Source organism: Suncus etruscus, chromosome 3 (genome assembly GCF_024139225.1).
Source record: "Suncus etruscus isolate mSunEtr1 chromosome 3, mSunEtr1.pri.cur, whole genome shotgun sequence".
NCBI classification, from domain to species: Eukaryota; Metazoa; Chordata; class Mammalia; order Eulipotyphla; family Soricidae; genus Suncus; species Suncus etruscus.
In genome coordinates, this window is record NC_064850.1 from 50,969,022 (window position 1) to 50,983,133 (window position 14,112).

The 14,112-nt window shown below is 41.5% G+C and overlaps 1 protein-coding gene across 1 annotated transcript in view; it reads right to left on the reverse strand.

Annotated features, from left to right (window-relative positions):
* RAB3GAP2 (RAB3 GTPase activating non-catalytic protein subunit 2) overlaps positions 1-14,112 on the reverse strand; it is a 70,724-nt gene that overhangs the window by 37,841 nt on the left and 18,771 nt on the right. The window contains exons 4-8 of the mRNA XM_049769503.1: positions 11,220-11,301; positions 2,081-2,128; positions 1,915-1,990; positions 1,635-1,736; positions 18-117 (exon numbers count right to left, since the gene is read on the reverse strand). Coding sequence (XP_049625460.1) covers positions 18-117; positions 1,635-1,736; positions 1,915-1,990; positions 2,081-2,128; positions 11,220-11,301 — 408 coding nt within the window. The remainder of the gene's footprint in view (positions 1-17; positions 118-1,634; positions 1,737-1,914; positions 1,991-2,080; positions 2,129-11,219; positions 11,302-14,112) is intronic.

Consider the following 14,112-nt stretch of genomic DNA (forward strand, 5'->3'; position numbering starts at 1 on the left):
GATGTGAGCAGAATTACCTTTTGCCACCTGATTTCGACAAGCACGCAAGGACTGAAAAAGGCTGAATCCATCAATGGTCAAAATGGCAGCAGGGTATAAGATGCTCAACTCTTCATTCTGTTTGGATAAATGATAACTTACTGGAGATATTCAACATTGCCACCTAAGTATCTCTTATTATTTTCCCAGAATAACTGAATATCAGATTTCATTAAAAAAAATTAAAATGCTGAGCTGGAGCAAAAGCACAGCACAGTAGGGCATTTGTCTTGCACACAGTCAACTCAGGTTCGCTCCCTGGCATCCCATATAGTCCCCTGTGCCTGCCAAGAGTAATTTCTCAGCCCAGAGCCAGGAGAACCCCCTAGGCCCTCGATGGCAAACCTATGGCACAAGTACCAGCGGTAGCACTCGAAGGCCTTTCAGCTGGCACGCGGGAAGGGGTCTGCAATTAAGATATGCAGTCGGAGGCGAGTGTGCCAGTGTCTGCTTTGCAGCTCACCTGGCAAAAAGGCCAGACTGGCCATTGGGAGGACCAGGCATTGTGCGGCAGTTTGGGTATTTGGACTCAAAAAGGTTATCCATCACTGCCCTAGGCAATGCCAGGTGTGGCCCAAAAAAAGAAACAAAAAAATGCTAAGACCAAATGATTGTCAATCAGCCAACACACAAAACATGAAGCAGAGTATCATGAAGAATAAAATAAAAATTTCATCTCAACATGCCTATTTGCTAAAGACTTAAAATTCTTCTAAATAAGAGCTTCTGGAAACAGTGAACAATGCTAAAGACTTAAAATTCTTCTAAATAAGAGCTTCTGGAAACAGTGAACAATGCTTTCAAGACAGTTGGTGAGATGAACAATGACAACAAAAAGGTTTCATAAAAATGAAGCGTGGTGCTACTCAACCCAATAAAGCAGGGAGCCCCCAGGTCTCCTAGCTGTGCTCATAGGCTCTGCCATGCTGGGAACAGACAGTGCTAGGCATCATCCTCAGCCCAATCTCCAGTGATCCTGGCACTATCAAATCCCAAACTAAATGAAGCAATTGCCTAGCTTTACCAGGGGACACTTTGAACCAACAGCCCTGCTGGTCAAGAATCATCATGGTTATCTCTTGCACCATAAGAGGCTTCCCACAAAGAAACAAAAAAGGGGGGAGGGGACGAACAGAAAAGTGATACATGAAACAGACAGTTCAGGGAATAACCTACAAGCAATTATCTGTGGCTTGATTCTTGGTTCCACATATGATCCCTGGGAGCAAACCCCTAACACAGAGTCATGAGTATCTGTGTGCTCCTGGAGCACAGTCAGGATGCTATGAAAAAATAATAAAAAGAAATAAAATCTTCAAATGGACATAAAGCAGATGCCATTATAAAACTATCCCCTTTTCTGAGAAACAGTAAGTCTAAAGTCACCAACCTAATAATGCTTTCTTTGCTCCTACTCTATTATTTTCAAATCTAAATACAATCTAGAAAGATATGAAAGTGAGTTTACAATTTGGCTTGTGACTATTCCAAAAAAACTAGAAACATTTTGACTCCTTCCTGGGCTCTGAGCAGGAGGCATTTCTGGAACACAAGGTGGCAGACTGTGCCGGGAACCCCAGTTCCCTCCCACCTACCTGCTCGGTGACCCCAGGGTGCCGAGGTATCTCATAGGTCCTGCACTTGAGTTGCAGCACGGGATCCTCATTCAACAGCTGAGCCAGCAAGAGTACTCCACTCTAGAAAGGGGCAGAGAAAAAAGAGCCCCATCATCTCTCCAAAAGTCCCTAAGTCTCCATCACCTCTGTCCCCCCTCTTCCCAGAAATCATCAACTCCTCACTCCCCTAAGCAGCAGGCACTGAGCCCCTAAGGTTTGTGGTCGACTCTGGTGCTTTTGGGAAGCCACAGGCCCTCACCTCGGTGTAGAAGCGCACATAGCCTGATGTGAAGCCCACCACGATGCAGGTCCAATCTGGGCGGCCAGTGGAGCTCCTGGGACAGATAGAACCTGTGAACCCCGGTGCCTCACACACACCAAAGCAAGGCTGAGCCGTACCAGCAGGCAGCACCCACATCCCTTACCTCTTCTGGCTTGCTAGCGGGATACAGAGCACACTGGTGACACATTCCCTGAAAGACAAAAGCCAAGTCACATGCTTAGGTCAGGAGCACAGAAGCTCTAAGGACACTTCTATTCCTGCATTGAGAGAAAAAATAGCACTCACATCCCCGTGAGGTGAGATGAGAAAACTGCACCTGAGCTGCACACATGTCAACAGAGACTGCAGATGCAATGCACATCAACGAAGATGAGCAGACTCTGACCACAAAGAGTGGAGCCTGATTCCCACCAGCTATGAGCATATTAACATGGATGCCATCCGACACATCAGCCCCACAGTGCCAGGACCCACACTGCCCCAAGAGCAGAAACCCTGGTACCTGTAACATATGTCAATGGAAGTAAGCTAACCCTGCCCCCAAAGGGAGGAGCTAGAGGAGCAAGGCATCTTCACTCCACAGACTTACAAATGGCCTAGTCAACGAATCCCAGCACAACACACAGAAAACGCCACACTACAAGCATGACAATGGAGAAATAATGCAAGCCCTCCACCATGCAAAGAGAATGAAGATGATAGCTCTGATGACATGAAAAGTGTCAACCACCTAGATAGCCTCTCAAATCTTTAGAGAAGGGGGGCCAGAGTGGTAGAATAGCAGTAGGGCTTTTGTCTTGCATGTGATCAAAACAGGATGGACCCTGGTTCATTTCCCAGCATCCCATACGGTCCTCTGAGCCTGCCAGGAGTGATTTCTGAGTGCAGAGCCAGGAGTAATCCCTGAAAGCTGCTGGGTGTACCCCGCTCCTCCCAAAAAAAAATCTATAGAGAAGAAATATGGAGGATCCTCAGAGTCGCTCCCCCCAAAAAAAATCTATAGAGAAGAAATATGGTGGATCCTCAGAGAACGCAAAGACAGAAGAGAACAAAGAATCAAGAAGATATGAAAGTAGAAATGAGTAAAGTCCAAACTAAAATAACAGGATTAAAAACTTGGTAAGTGAAATAAAAACCTTACGAGTGATTCCTGACTGTGAGTGTTGCCTGTGCGTGTTTTTCCACTGTCCTGTCTCCAAAACCTCTTGGGAGTGGGCCAAAAAGGGCCCAGAAAAACAGCTGTCCCAGAGGCTCATCCAAGGGCCGGAACACCAAGGAACTGTGTCCTACCATGAAAACCGGCTATCTACAATATTCTGCAGAAAGGAAGGTCCCATGTTTGTGATGTCAGGCTGGGAAAATCTACACCCGCCCAGTGATTCCCAACTGTGAGTATTGCCTGTGTGTGTTTTTCCACTGTCCTGTCTCCGAAACCTCTTGGGAGTGGGCCGAAAAGGGCCCAGAAAAATAGTTCTCCAAGAGGCTCCAGAAGAGCAAGGCAGCTCCCCTTCACTTCACGGCTGCACACTCTTTCTAACCAATGAACCCCACCACAACACGCAGAAAAAAAATCGCACTACAAGCGTGAGATGGGGAAACCTTGCAGGCAAACACCATGCACAGAGAATGAAGACGATTGCTCGGATGACCTAAAAAATTCCAACCATCTGATTAACCTCTCAGATAAGGAACTTAAAATGGAAGGAACTTAATATGGAAGATGCTTGTAGAACTCAAAGAAAGCATAGATCGATCTGAACAGAACACAAAGACAGAAAAATCAGAAAACTCCAAACTGAAATAACATATCTAAAAACACAGTAGCTGAACTGAAAAACTCAGTGGATGGCCTTGCCAGCAGGGTAACAGCAGCAGAGAACAGAATCAGCGTGCTGGAAGATGAGATGCAGAAAAACTCAACACAGCAGAAGAAATTGGAAAAGAACCTTAAGACAAACAATCAGGCAATGGAAAAAGTACTCGAGGAATGTGAACAGATGAAAATAGAAGTCTTTGATAAACTCAACAGAAACAACGTAAGAATCATTGGAGTTTCAGAGGCCCAGGTAGGAGATCTCTAGGAAGAATCTACTGTCAAAGACATTATCAAAGAGATACTCCCAGAGTTAAAGACTACATGCAATCAAATCCTGCATGAGCCAAGAGTACCAGCTAAAAGAGACCCAAAGAAAAACACCCCAAGACACATCCTCATTACAATGACAAATCCCACAGATAGAGATAGACTACTGAAAGCAGCAAGATCAAAAAGGGAAATTACATTCAAAGGAGCATCCCTAAGACTTACAGCAGACATGTCACAAGAAACTCTCAAGGCCAGAAGACAGTGGTGGGATATTGTGACAAGACTGAATGAAATGGATGCCTCACCGAGAATACTGCACCTAGCCTGACTCACATTCAGGATTTTTTTGTCTTTTTTTGTTTTTGTTGGTTTTTTTTGGTTTTTGGGCCACACCTGGTGGTGCTCAGGGGTTACTCCTGGCTGTCTGCTCAGAAATAGCTCCAGGCAGGCACGGGGGACCATATGGGACACCAGGATTCAAACCAACCACCTTAGGTCCTGGATAGGCTGCTTGCAAGGCAAACGCCGCCGTGCTATCTCTCCGGGCCCTCACATTCATGTTTGAAGGAAGGATAAACAACAGCTCAGAAACTTCACAAATGAAAAACCAGCCTTAAAGGAAAAACTGAAAGGTCTACTTTTAAGACAAGAGAGACCAACAAACACAGCAAACTTATCTACAAAGATGACATTAAATCCTATGACAATCATCTCCCTCAATGTCAATGGGCTAAATTCACCAATTAAAAGATACAGAGTGGCAAAATGGGTCAAAAAGATAAATCTAACCTTCTGCGGCCTACAAGAAACACACCTGAATAGTCAGAACAAACATAGGCTCAAAATCAAAGGCTGGAGGAAAATCATCCAATCAAACAACACCCTTAAAAAAGCTGGGGTGGCCATATTAATATCTGATGACAACAACTTTATACTCAAAAAAGTTGTAAGGGACAAAGATGGACACTATGTACTAATCAAGGGATATGTGCAACAGGAAGAAATCAGACTATTAAACATATATGCACCCAATGAGAGACCAGCAAATTATCTAATACAATTACTGACAAATTTGAACGATTTCAATAATAACACAATAATTGTGGAAGACCTCAACACGGCCCTGTCAACACTTGATAGGTCAACCAGACTGAAACGCAACAAAAACATACTAGCCCTGAAAGAAGTAATGGAAGAAAGAGGACTAGTAGATATATATAGGACACTCCATCCCAAAAAACCTGGATACACATTCTTCTCCAATGTACATGGGTCATTCTCCAGGACAGACCACATGCTGACACATAAAACATAATTTCATAAAAATCAAGAGGATAGGAATCTTGCAGGCTACCTTTACTGACCACAAGGCTCTGAAATTAGATGTGAACTACAAAGCCACACAGAAGAAAAACTTTAACAATTGGAAATTAAACAGCCTGCTACTGAACAACCAGTGGGTCTGAGGTAAAATCAAAGAGGAAATCAAAACTTTCCTGGAAACAAATGATAATGAAGACACAAACTGCCAGAATGTATGGAACACAGCAAAAGCGGTCCTGAGAGGAAAATTTATAGCTTTACAAGCACACATCAGGAAGGAAGAAGGGGCATACCTGAATAACTTAATGACGCAGCTCATAAAATTAGAAAATGACCAACAAAAGGAACCAAAAATAGGGAGACAGAAGGAAATAACAAAACTGAAAGCAGAAATCAATGAAGTGGAAAACCAAAAAACAATCCGAAAGATCAAAGAAAGCAGAAGTTGGTTCTTTGAGAAAATAAACAAGATTGATAGACCATTGGCAAAACTCACAAAGAAAGAGAGAGAAACCTGATAACCCATATTAGAAATGAGAAGGGGAAGATCACGACAGATACTGAAGAGATCCAAAGGGTAATCAGAGACTACTTTGAGAAACTTTATGCTACTAAACATGAGAACCTAGAAGAAATGGATAAATTCTTGGACACTTATAACCTTCCACAGTTAAGTAAGGAGGATATAGCATATCTAAACACCCCCATCACTACTGAGGAAATTGAAACTGTAATCAAATATCTGCCTAAAAAGAAAAGCCCAGGCCCAGATGGATTTACTAATGAATTCTTTCAAACCTTTCACGAGGAGCTACATCCAATCCTAGCCAGGCTCTTCCAAGAAATTGAAAAAATGGGAACACTCCCAAAGAGCTTTTATGAAGCCAACATCACCTTGATACCAAAACCAGACAGAGATGCTGCCAAAAAAAAAATTACAGACCAATATCCCTGATGAATGCAGACGCAAAGATCTTCAACAAAATCCTGGCAAATAGGATCCAACGCATCATTAAGAAGATCATACACGGGCCCGGAGAGATAGCACTGTGGCATTTGCCTTGCAAGCAGCCAATCCAGGACCAAAGGTGGTTGTTTCGAATCCCGGTGTCCCATATGGTCCCCCGTGCCTGCCAGGAGCTATTTCTGAGCAGACAGCCAGGAGTAACCCCTGAGCAATGCCGGGTACGGCCCAAAAACCAAAAAAAAAAAAAAAAAAAATGAAAAAAGAAAAAAGAAAAAAAGAAGATCATACACTACGACCAAAAGGTTTCATCCCAGGAATGCAAGGATGGTTTAACATCCGTAAATCTATCAACATCAACATCATACAACATCAACAACAAGAAAAATAAAAATCGCATGATCATATCAATAGACGCAGAGAAAGCATTTGATAAGGTCCAACACCCATTCTTGATCAAAACTCTCAGCAAGATGGGAATGAAAGGAACCTTTCTCGACCTAGTTAAAGCCATCTACCACAAGCCAATGGCAAATATTATCCTCAACGGAGAAAAACTAAAAGCCTTTCCTCTAAATTCTGGTACAAGACAAGGCTGTCTGCTTTCACCACTCCTCTTCAACATAGTACTGGAAGTGCTTGCTATAGTGATCAGGCAATAAAAGATATCAAGGGAATCCAGATAGGAAAGGAAGAAGTCAAGCTCTCACTGTTTGCAGATGACATGATACTCTACTTAGAAAACCCTCTACCAAAAAGCTTCTAGAAACAATAGACTCATATAGCAAGGTGGCAGGCTACAAAATTAACACACAGAAATCAATGGCCTTTTTATACACCAATAATGATAGGGAAGAGATGGACGTCAAGAAGGCAATCCCGTTCACATTAGTGCCACACAAACTCAAATATCTTGGAGTCAACTTGACCAAAGATGTGAAGGACCTATACAAAGAAAACTATAAAGCCCTGCTCCAAGAAATAAGAGAGGACACATGGAAATGGAAACACATACTCTGCTCATGGATTGGCAGGATTAACATCATTAAAATGGCAATACTCCCCAAAGCATTGTACAGATTTAATGCGATCCCTCTAAAGATACCCATGACATTCTTCAAAGAAGTGGATCAAATACTTATGAAGTTCATCTGGAACAATAAACACCCTCGAATAGCTAAAGCACTCCTAGGGAAAAGGACAATGGGAGGCATTACTTTCAGTAATTACAGTACTTTAAACTGTACTACAAAGCAATAGTTATCAAAACAGCATGGTATTGGAATAAAGACAGATCAGTGGAATAGGCTTGAGTTCTCAGACAATGTTCCCCAGACATACAATCACCTAATTTTTGACAAGGGAGCAAGAAATCCTAAGTGGAGCAGGGAAAACCTCTTCAACAAATGGTGCTGGCAGAACTGTTTATCCACTTGCAAAAAAGCAAACATATACCCCCAGTTAATATCATGTATGAAGGTAAAATCCAAATGGATTAAAGACCTTGATAAAGACCTGATACTATAAGGTATACAGAACAACACATAGGTAAAACACTCTGTGACATTGAGACTAAAGACATCTTCAAGGAGGAAACTGCACTTTCCAAACAAGTGGAAGCAGAGATAAACAGATGGGAATACATTAAGCTGAGAACCTTCTGCACCTCAAAAGAAATAGTGCCCAGGATACAAGAGCTACCCACCGTGTGGGAGAAACTATTCACCCAATACCCATCAGATAAAGGGCTAATATCCAAAATATACAGGGCACTGACACAATTTTACAAGAAAAAAACATCTAGTCCCATCAAAAAATGGGGAGAAGAAATCAACAGACACTTTGATAAAAAAGAAATACAAATGTCCAAAAGGCACATGAAAAAATGCTCCTCATCACTGATCATCAGGGAGATGCAAATCAAAACAACGATGAGATACCATCTCACACCACAGAGATTGGCACACATCACAAAGAATGAGAACAAGCAGTGATGGCGGGAACATGGAGAGAAAGAACTCTTACCCACCTCTCGTGGGAATGCCATCTAGTCCAACCTCTATGGAAAACGATATGGAGATTCCTCCAAAAACTGGAAATTGAGCTCCCATTCAACCCAGCAATTCTACTCCTAGGGATATACCCTAGGAACACAAGAATACAATACAAAAACCCCTTCCTCACACCTATATTTATTGCAGCGCTATTCACAATAGCCAGGCTCTGGAAACAACCAAGATGCCCTTCAACAGACGAATGGCTAAAGAAACTGTGGTACATATACACAATGGAATATTATGCAGCCGTCAGGAGAAATGAAGTCATGAAATTTTCCTATACATGGATGTACATGGAGTCTATCATGAGTGAAATAAGTCAGAGGGAGAGAGAGAGAGACGCAGAATAGTCTCACTCATCTATGGGTTTTAAGAAAAATAAAAGTCATCTTTGCAACAATCCTCAGAGACATTGAGAGGAAGGCTGGAACTTCCAGCTCACTTCATGAAGCTCACCACAAAGAGTGGTGAGTGCAGTTATAGAAATAACTACACTGAGAACTACCATAATCATGTGAATGAATGAGGGAACTGGAAAGCCTGTCTAAAGTACAGGTGGGGGTGGGGTGGGATGGAGGGAGATTTGGGACATTGGTGTTGGGAATGTTTCACTGGTGAAGCCAGGGTGTTCTTTACATGACTGAAACCTAATCACAATCATATTTGTAGTCAAGGTTTAATTAAAGAAAAAAAAATGCAAAAAAAAAAAAAAGAAGAAGAAGAAATAAAAACCTTACTGGAAAGCCTCTTCAACAGAGTAACAGCAGCTGAGGTCAAAATTAGTGAGCTGGAAGATGAGATGCATAACAAATCCATACAACAGAAGAGATAGGAAAAGAGCCTTGAAATAAAGGATCAGAGGATGGAAAAAAATCTTCAAAGAATGTGATCAAACAAGAAACGAAGTCTTTGAAAAATTTAACAGAAACAACGTAAGAATCACTGAAGTTCCAAGACCCAAGAAGAAAACACCCACGAAGAATCAACAGTCAAGGACATCATTGCAGAGAAAAACTTCCAGAGTTAAAGAGTGCATGTAACCAAAACCTGATAAGAGATCCAAAGAAATCCAAAGAGATCCAAAGAAAACGCACTAAGACACATCCTAGTGACAATGATGAACCCCACAGATAGGGATAAAACATTGAAAGGAGCAAAATCAAAAAAGGAAATAACATTCAAAGGAGCATCCTTAAGATTTACAGCAGATCTGTCACAAGAAACCCTCAAGGCCTGAAGGCAGTGAGGGGATATTGTGACAAAACTCAGTGAAATGAATGTTTCACCAAAAATACTTCACCCACAAAAAAAAAAAAAAAAAAAAAAGTATATTCAGGTTTGAAGGAAGGATTCAAGGATAAACAACAACTCAGAATCTTTATAGACTCAAAACCATTCTTAAAAGACAAACTGAAAGGTCTACTTTAAGACAAGACAGACTCACCCTAGCCCCCTTCCTCTGGAACTCCAGGTCTACCCCACGGTCACATGCCCAGGGGGCCAGTGAGGTGGGTCCTGGCAAAGAGTTAAAGGGGACCCCAAGCTCTCCCCATTTCCCAGCAGGCTCCGGAGGGAGGGCTTGGGTGGGGGTGAACATCGGACTTCCAGCTCTTTAAGGATCTCTTTCCTTCCTGGGAGCTGGGAGCTTTAGCCAGCATGGGGAATGGCAGGCCTCCGCCATGCCAAAGGCCTTTTTAACCAGGTCTAGGAGGGGTGCAGGGCTTGGGGCACCCCAGCACCCTTCCACCTCCTTCCTTCGGAATTCCAGGGCTACCCCTGGGCCACACACCCAGGGGGCCAGTGAGGTAGGTCCCGGTGGGGAATTTAAAGGGGACTCCAAGCTTTTCCCATTTCCCAACCAGTTCCGAAGGGAGGGTTTGGGTGGAGGTGGTGAACTTCTGGGCTTCCAGCTCTTTAAGGTTCTCTTTCCTTCCTGGGAGCTGGGAACTTTTACTAGAATGGGGATTGGCAGCACAAGAGCACAAGAGGTGCTGGCTTCAGGAAGTCGCAGGCATCTCTGATGAAATAAAATGAGGACTGGAGAAAGGACAAGACAAGAGGCACCAAGGTGACTAGGAATTCTCAATCTTCTGGAATCTTTGGGGCTGGAAAGATGTCTTAAAGGGTAAAGTATACAGTTCACATGTGAGAGCCCCAGGCTTGATTCCCAAGAGCCCCCCACCCCAGCACATTTTCTCTAATAGGGAGTTGTGACTTTTTCTAAGAATCACATCAAGATGATAAAACTAAATTTGCTGACTAAATCATGCTCTCTGATGAATATGCTGATTAAATAATAAAATGTCTTAGTAGATTCACTCATGGGTCAATTTTATATATGCATTTAATACAGAGAAATAAAATACTAACTGGAGATATAGTCCAGTAGGTAGGGCATTTACCTACAGTCAACCCAGGTTCAATCTCTGGCACCCCGGAGTGCACTATGAGTGATTCCTGAGTATAAAGTGAGGAGTGTGCCCGGAACACTGGCAGGGTTGTAAGATGATACCCAGCCATTAACCCAAAACAAAGGCATTCCCTCAATTTCCTCTTCCCATTTCACCTAGCCCTTTGATATATAAAAGTCCCCCTGGATCTTACTCTTTCCTTTGTACTGAGAATAAAGAAAATTCAGTTTGGCTTTGAGATGCAGAAACACACCAAGAGGGAGAAGCCACTGACTCCATGATTCTCTCCTGACTGGCTTGGTTTATCAACTCTTCACAGCTACCCTACCTGCTTCAGACCCAAATGCCTGGGGTTGGAGACATGGTGTGCAAGGATTAATTTTACAACATGTGACACAAAACCCAAAAATATACAAATATCTGTATTAACTGATACATACCCTTCTTCAACATTTAAAGAACCACTCCAACCAACAGCAAATTGCATTTCTTCCTTTCCTTTATCACTATGTTTCCATTTTGCTGAAAAAAAAAATATATATATACATAAAAATCTATCTTATGCCAAAAGTGACTTAAAAATTTCCCTTTCTTTAGAATGAACTATTAAAAATTTAACAGTTCAATGTTATCTGATTTTTACAAGTAAAACTAGTGTTTAAATTTTTTCTTATTGTTTTATAAAACTCTACCTTAGTCCTGCAATTGTTCATCTCTCCTTCCTTTAGTAAAATCCATAGAATGATGCTACCATGCTTATAGAACAAAGTTATACCTTCACTTGTTTTATTTATAAGTAGGTACTTTTCATTTCAGGTAGCAAAGAAATTTTTCCATTAGATTTAGAAAACCATTCTGGAAATGTTTTAAATGTTATCTTACTTAGGTTGACAGTTTTTCACAGTTCCCAGATGCCCAAATCATAATCCTAATCTTCAATGAAAAGCATAAACTGAAGATGTCCACCCTAAAAGATGGTGAACTACCGTGACTAAGTTATCTACAAACTACCTCTTTCCCATTTTTTTATAATTATCTTTATTTAAACACTGTGATTACAAACATGATTATAGTTGTATGATTACAGTCATGTAAAGAACACCCCCCTTCACCAGTGCAACATTCCCACCACCAATTTCCCAGATCTCCCTCCTCCCCACCCTCCTACACCTGTACTCGAGACAGGCTTTCTACTTCCCTCAATCATTCACATTGTTGTGATAGTTTTCAGTGTAGTCATCTCTCCAACTGCACTCATCACTCTATGTGATGAGCTTCATGTCATGAGCTGCACCTACCAGCCCTCATCTCTCTTGTCTCTGAGATACTGTTAAAAATGTCTTTCATTTTTCTTAAAGCCCATAGATGAGTGAAACCATTCTGCGTCTTTCTCTCTCCCTCTGACTTACTTCACTCAGCATAATAGATTCCATGTACATCCATGTATAGGAAAATTTCATGACTTCATCTCTCCTGGCGGCTGCATAGTATTCCATTGTGTATATGTACCACAGTTTCTTTAGCCACTCATCTGTTGAAGGGCATCTTGGTTGTTTCCAGAGTCTGGCTATTGTAAATAGCGCTGCAATGAATATAGGAGTAAAGAAGGAATTTTTGTATTGTATTTTTGTGTTCCTCGGGTATATTCCTAGGAGTGGTATAGCTGGATCGTATGGAAGCTCAATTTCCAGTTTGTGAAGGAATCTCCATATCGCTTTCCATAAAGGTTGTACTAGATGGCATTCCCACCAGCAGTGAAAAATAGTTCCTTCCTCTCCACATCCCCGCCAGCACTGCTTGTTTTCCTTTTTTGTGATGTGTGCCAATCTCAGTGGCGTGAGGTGATACCTCATAGTAGTTTTGATTTGCATCTCCCTGACGATTAGTGATGTTGAGCATCTTTTCATGTTCCTTTTGGCCATTTGCCTTTCTTCTTTTTCAAAGTGTCTGTTCATTTCTTCTCCCCATTTTTTGATGGGATTAGTTGTTTTTTTCTTGTATAGTTCTGTCAGTACCTTGTAATTTTGGATATTAGCCCTTTATCTGATGGGTATTGGGTGAATAATTTCTCCCACTCAGTGGGGTGGCCTTTGTATTCTGGGCACTATTTCCTTTGAGATGCAGAAGCTTCTCAGCTTAATATAGTCCCATCTTTTTATCTCTGCTTCCACTTGTTTGGAAAGTGCTGTCTCCTCCTTAAAGATGCCTTTAGTCTCAATGTCCTGGAGTGTTTCACCTACATGTTGTTCTATATACCTTATAGTTTCAGATCTGATATCAAGATTTTTAATCCATTTGGATTTTACCTTTGTACATGGTGTTAGCTGGGGGTCTGAGTTCGCTTTTTTGCAAGTGGCTAACCAGTTGTGCCAACACCACTTGTTGAATAGGCTTTCCTTGCTCCATTTAGGATTTCTTGCTCTTTTATCAAAAACTAGGTGGTTATATGTCTGAGGAACCTTCTCTGAGTACTCAAGCCTATTCCACTGATCTGAGGGTCTGTCTTTATTCCAATACCATGCTGTTTTGATAACTATTGCTTTGTAATACAGCTTAAAATTGGGGAAATTAATGCCTCCCATATTCCTTTTCCCAAGGAGTGCTTTAGCTATTCGAGGTTGTTTATTGTTCCAGATGAATTTCAGAAGTATTTGATCCACTTCTTTGAAGAATGTCATGGGTATCTTCAGAGGAATCGCATTAAATCTGTACAATGCTTTTGGAAGTATTGCCATTTTAATGATGTTGATCCTGCCAATCCATGAGCAAGGTATGTGTTTCCATTTCCGCGTGTCCTCTCTTATTTCTTGGAGCAGTGTTTTGTAGTTTTCTTTGTATAGATCCTTCACATCTTTAGTCAGGTTGACTCCAAGATATTTGAGTTTGTGTGGCACTAATGTGAAAGGGATTGTTCTCTTAATGTCCATTTCTTCCCTATCATTATTAGTGTATAAAAAGGTTGATTTTTGAGAGTTAATTTTGTAGCCTGCCACTTTGCTATATGAATCTATTATTTCTAGAAGCTTTTTGGTAGAGTCTTTAGGGTTTTCTAAGTAGAGTATCATGTCATCTGCAAACAGTGAGAGCTTGACTTCTTCCTTTTCTATCTGGATTCCCTTGATATCTTTTTCTTGCCTAATTGCTATAGCAAGTACTTCCAGTACTATGTTGAATAGGAGTGGTGAGAGAGGACAGCCTTGTCTTGTACCAGAATTTAGAGGGAAGGATTTTAGTTTATCTCCATTGAGGATAATGGCTTTAACTATATTGAGAAAGGTTCCTTTTATTCCTATCTTGTTGAGAGTTTTCATCAAGAATGGGTGTTGAAGCTTA